Here is a 6,000-nt window from a genome sequence, read left to right on the forward strand (position 1 = left end):
ATCTTAAAAAAAGTGTTTTGTATTTTTAAAATTACAAAACTATCCAAACTTTTCATTTTAAAGCATATAAATTTAAAGGGTATCTCCCTCCCCCTTTCTTTTTCTGAGTTTTGCTCTTTTCCGGTGGTTGCTTCGGTTTAGCTTTTTTCCGAGTGTTGTTCTTGGTTTTTGCTTCCTGTTTTCACAAAAAAAAGTTTAAAAAATCCAAAAAAATTGTCTTTATTTTCTTTTTTCTTGATTGGAGGGGCCGCCCCCCTCTATATCGAATTTTTTTTAAAGGGTATATTTGTAAAAATAAGATTTTTTTTCTTTTCTTTTTCTTTTGTTCAAAGATTTTCTTTTTTATTTTCTTCATAAATTCAAAAATGTAAAGTTAATGACAAACATCAATCTATAAAAGGTGGGTGTCTCTCATCTATAGTTCGTGTACTTGTATAATTTGGTTACATATATATATATATATATATATATAGAGAGAGAGAGAGAGAGAGAGAGAAGAGAGAGAAGAGAGAGAGAGAGAAGAGAGAGAGAGAGAGAGAGAGAGAGAGATTAGGGTTAGATTGATCATGATGAATCGAAGAAACAGCTCCGGTGGAGGACAAAGTTCTTTGGGGTACTTGTTTGGTTCCACTGATTCAGACAAACAGCAAAACGATCGATCGAAAGTATCATCATCATCGTCACCGCTCGTTTCTATGCCGCCATACGGCACCGATAACGACGTCGAAGAGAAGCCACCGGAAAAAGCCCCAACTCCCCCTTCCAAAGCCGACCGCTCCTCATCTCCCAACAAATATATCTATCATGGAGACGGTGATAAGTCTAAAGATTTCGTAGTGACTGTAAGTTCTCTCTTCTTGTTATATATATATATATATATATATATATATATATATCTGTGTGTGTTTTCATATTGACCTAATTATTTCGGTGATCATCAGGGGCGACCATCGACAAAGGTTAAATCGGTTCCTGGTGGAGATTCATCTCTTGGTTACTTGTTTGGAGATAATAATTAAGTGATGATCTTCATGATCTTGAACTTAATCATGCATCAGATTGTTTTCATAATGTAATTTGTATTCCACCGGAGCCTGAAATCGTGCCGGATAATGACGTCATTTTCTGATGTATTAGGGTGTTTTTTCCGGTGGAAATATCTATCAGGAATGCCCAAATTTCTTGATGTTTTCTAGATTGGAATATGGAAAGGATCACAGAAGACATTAGTGTTTAGGGTTTGAAGTGTGCTTAATTCCATGTTTGTTTGTATTTAATTTTTACAATTTATATTTTTGTGTGTTATAATTATGTAAATATATATATTTTGCAATGAATGTGTGTTAATTTATGAAATAAAAATATGTATAGTTGTATGCAATTGATTACTTGAGATCACGTGATACCAACCTGTTTTCGTGAGGTCTGTGAGATTACTTTTTTACATTTGAAACTTTACAGCAAAACGCTGTGAAGGTAACTTTCACARTGTTTTTGCTATGAAGTTTCGACTTTTTTTACCTTCACGGCGTTTTGTTGTGAAGTTTCAAGTATAAAAAAATGGTCTCACGGATTTCATGAAAACTCATACATCGCTTGTTTATTGTAATTAGTTTTTGTTACTTCTCTTGTCTTAATTAACTTTTACTTGGCCAATTAATGACATAATGAAAATATTGATTTGTTGAAGAAAATGTATGTATTAAGTATAACTACTACATGGTACTACGGATAACTTTTCAACATAAGAAAACACAAAAATGGGACTAAATTTAAAAATGACAAACATGTGAAATTATATAAAAATGGGTATATCTTTTATATATATATAGACTTGTGATCATGTGAGAAAAACTTATTTTCGTAAGATCCGTGAGACCACATTTTTACACTTGAAGCTTCACATCAAAACACTGTGAAGATAAAAATGGATATATCTCTTATATATAAAGACTTGGGATCATGTGGGACCAAAGGCTCATACAGAGGTATACAAAGGCTCTGCATCTACTACGCAGCGCTGTCTATTGGATCTACATTGTTCGTCTTCATTTAGAAGTTTTTCTGATCATCGAAGCACATGCCGTCCTTTGTATATGTAACATTTAATTCTCGAGTAAGAACATCTTTATATCAAAAATTTAATCGGACTTGTACCTTTGTCTAAGTTTATAAGTTACCTCCGATTATTAATTCTTTATAAAATACATATCAGTTTCGCTTAATTTTTGTCATTAACCCGTGTAATACATGGGTCCGAACCTAGTCTGTTATATATAAAGACTTGGGATCATGTGGGACCAACATGTTTTCGTGAGACCTGTGAAACTTTGTTTTTACACTTGAAACCCTACAACAAAACACTGCGAAGGTTACCTTCATAACCTTCACAGTGTTTTTATTGTGAATGTTTGGATTTTTTTTTTTATTTTCACAATGTTTTGCTTTGAAGCTTCAAGTGTAAATATGGGGTCTCATGAAAACAGTTTGGTCTCACGTGAATCCAATATTATATATATATACACACACGAATGATCGTGTGAGAATAGGGGTTAAAATGAGAAGCATAAGAAAGGGTCTCGACATCTCATCACTTTTAATCTCAACCCTGTCCTATGAATTGAGCTTATCACGGATATTGATCTGGTGCATCACACGATGCATCACAATAGTGTTGATATTCAATTTATGATCAATTCAAGGGTGGAAATTTATTCTTACCCTTTTCACCATATCTTCCATTAACACAACCCTATATGTGTGCGTCTGTGTGTGAAGGTTCAAACGAGAACATCCCATTTTATGAAGAAGCGAGAGCACTCTTATCAGATGTGATAATACCCGTGAGACTAATGGTGTACAGACGACTTAGGCTACGACCTAGGCCATGCCATAGGTCATACGCGTCTCTCATTCAGTTTCACATATGATGGATTATAATATCATTAGGACACCTTTTTCACATGTGAGGGGCCTACTGGTGTGCGGACGACTTGGCCCGCAACCAAAATTGACAAAGGTTATCTACATTTTTGATTTTATCTATGAACTTTTTGATTTTACCTATGAACTTTTTTTGAACTTTTTTAATTATCTTATTCATTTTCTGGTTTTACCTATGAACTTTGGTAAAAATAAATGGAACAACCAAAGTTCATACACGAAACAACATTAAAAACTTTGAACAAAAATCGTTGTTTCACCTATAAACTTTGTTTAAATTACCTTAATTATCTTCTTCACTTTCTGGTTTTTACCTATGAATTTTAGTAAAACTTTTGGAACAAAAAAAAATGAACGGCTCAGATGAGTTTGTAAAGTTAGTACTTACACAGAAACAAGACATATGAAACAATTTCATCAAGAAATAAATCATTTGAAACAATGTCATAAAAAATTCACTAAATTAAATAATGAAATCGATGATTTTCATGGTTTGTACAGATCACTTGTTTTGCATTTTATCCTTTCCCTAAATATTTAATGAGATATTTACAAACCCTCTAATTATTACACATGATACAAACCAGTCTAAAATCGTCCGTCAAGTTTAATGAATATCTGATTTCATAAATATTTTTATTGTTTTCTAATTTAAAACATTGATCATAATGAACAAACTTTGATCATCTTCCGCACACACACACACACACACACACACACACACACATATATATATATATATATATATATACATAAATGAAAGATTGTGTGGGAATAAGAGTTAAGATGAGAAGCGTAAGAAGAGATTTGGACTCTTTATCACTTTTAATCTACCCCACCCCATGAATTGCGCTTAATATAATAGTTGATTCGGTGCATCTCATTAATGTTGATATTCTTATGTTGAAATCATTTCTTACCCTTTTTACTATAACTTTCATGCTAACTGAAACCCAACTATATATATATATATATATGTATATGTGTGTGTGTTAGGTTATATATATATAGAGAGAGAGAGAAAGTGATATCGAAGATTTCTAGGGTTAGGTATGGATGATGAATTGAAAGGAACAAGCGTAGGGGGGGGCAAAGTTGTTTATAGGGTACTTTGTTTATGATGAATCAACAAGAAGAGAGATGACTCCAACAGTCCAACTCCCCTACCTAAGAACTTGCATTTATTGTGGAGTTGCTGCTACTGCTATACACTTCTAGAATCTACTTACAAGGGTACTTAAATTGGGTTTATAGGACACTCTCAATCTTTAAAAAAATTTATATAAGAAAATTTAAATCCTTCTTACTTTCTCATGATATTTAACATTATTATTTGAATCTCCAGATCTCACATGCACGTACTACAATAAATTGGGTTTATATGACACTATCAATCTCTAAGCGTCCCAATAGACCGCTTTATAGAACTTAATTTATAGGACTAAAATATAAAGTGTCATTTTAAAGGTGTCGTAATAAGTTTATATGACCCTTTTGAGCATCTTAACAAGTTTTTTAGGACATTTTTAATATAAAGTGTCGTCTTAGCAACTTTATAGGACACTTTTGAGAAAGTGTCTTATAAACTCAATTTTTTATAGGACATTTGTTTTTATAGGACAATTTTTCAAGTAATGTCTTATAAAGTTGTAATGAGACGATTTATATTAAAAGTGTCATAAAAAACTTATTAAACGCCATATAAACTTATTACAACGCCTTTAGATATGACACTTTATTTTTTTGATCCTATAAACTAAGTCTTATAAAGAGATATATTATGACGCTCAGAAATTGAGAATGTTCTATAAACACGATTTTGTTGTAGTGACGACAATTAAACAACAAAAGTTATATCAAAAGGTCGAATATGTTATCAGTGGAGATCCGTCTCTTGGTTACTTAATTAGTTTGGAGATAAGTGATTGATCTTTATACCCTTAAACTCAATCGTTGCCATTTCATCAGTAAAGACAAAAAAAAGAATGAGATAATTTTATTCAATCATAGTCTGAAATCCAAACCCATCGGGCAGTGATGCCATGTTTCGACGGATTTGGGTGTTTCTGGCAGAAATATTTAATCGACGTCTTCAGATGTTTGTTGTATTAATAATTATGAGATTGTTAAGCTTCGTAGTTTTAAGAGTGTATAGTTCTTGTTTGTATGTTTGTATTTAAATTTTACTAGAAAAATACTCGCGCAATGTAGCGAGATATATCTCGATTTTAATATAAATTTATGTGCTTTTGAACAAACAATAATGTTTTCTTTAAAAATATATATTTGAAGATATCCTAAAAATTAAAAAATATATAAAAGTTCTTATTTTTTTTTGTAATTTATTTAATTCAATTTTTATTATAATTTAATTTAGGCTAATGACGAAATAATTTGTTTTTGGTTTAATAATATAATTTTTATAACGATAATAACTTAGTCATTCTGTTAGAATTCAATAATTATCCTAATTATATTTTAGATATATTTAAAATAAGAATTTTATCATGTATTTGATCATATTTATTTACAGTTAGTTACACGAATTCATATATGGAGCTTAATAAGTTGTACTTATGTAAAATTTACTCGTAATATTTAATTTTAAGTAATATTTCATGAATAAAAGATAATTTTAAAAGTTTTTGTCAAATATTTTATAATATAATATAGATAATTACATCTTTATATGTTATATATAAATTCTACATCAACATATTAAAATATTTATGAAATAATTGGCTTATTTATTAGTTGATTTTTGGTTCTCTATTCTTTTTCGTATTTAATTTTAATTGTCAAATGAAATACTCTTAATTTGAATATTTTATGGAAATATTTATTAAAACTAGAAGCGTACTCGCGCAATGCAGCGAGATACATCGTGATTTTAATATTTCATTTTATTCTTTATCTCAGCTGATGTTATAATAAGACTTTATGTGATTTTGAGAAAGCGATGATGTTTTTATTTTTGAATAAAATATATGTTTGAAGATATCATAAAAATTTGACAAAAATATATCGATATTAGTATCAAATTAACTATTTGAAATT

The 6,000-nt window shown here is 30.3% G+C and overlaps 1 protein-coding gene across 1 annotated transcript; it reads left to right on the forward strand.

The window, feature by feature from the left end:
* The first annotated feature begins 499 nt into the window (after positions 1-499).
* Positions 500-1,311, forward strand: LOC112529861 (protein SPIRAL1-like 5). Its single transcript, XM_025141285.1, has 2 exons — positions 500-842; positions 942-1,311. Exons 1-2 carry the CDS (start codon positions 567-569, stop codon positions 1,017-1,019), a joined length of 354 nt encoding a protein of 117 aa, XP_024997053.1. The 5' UTR covers positions 500-566; the 3' UTR covers positions 1,020-1,311.
* Positions 1,312-6,000: the final 4,689 nt, after the last annotated feature.

Source organism: Cynara cardunculus, assembly GCF_001531365.2.
Source record: "Cynara cardunculus var. scolymus isolate 2C chromosome LG 16, CcrdV1, whole genome shotgun sequence".
NCBI lineage: Eukaryota > Viridiplantae > Streptophyta > Magnoliopsida > Asterales > Asteraceae > Cynara > Cynara cardunculus.

Bases quoted from the DNA above. Each gene is read 5' to 3' on its own strand.
- LOC112529861 (XM_025141285.1), top strand. From the start codon at position 567: ATGATGAATCGAAGAAACAGCTCCGGTGGAGGACAAAGTTCTTTGGGG. The intron at 843-941 runs GTAAGTTCTCTC...GGTGATCATCAG, and splicing joins CTAAAGATTTCGTAGTGACT to GGGCGACCATCGACAAAGGT.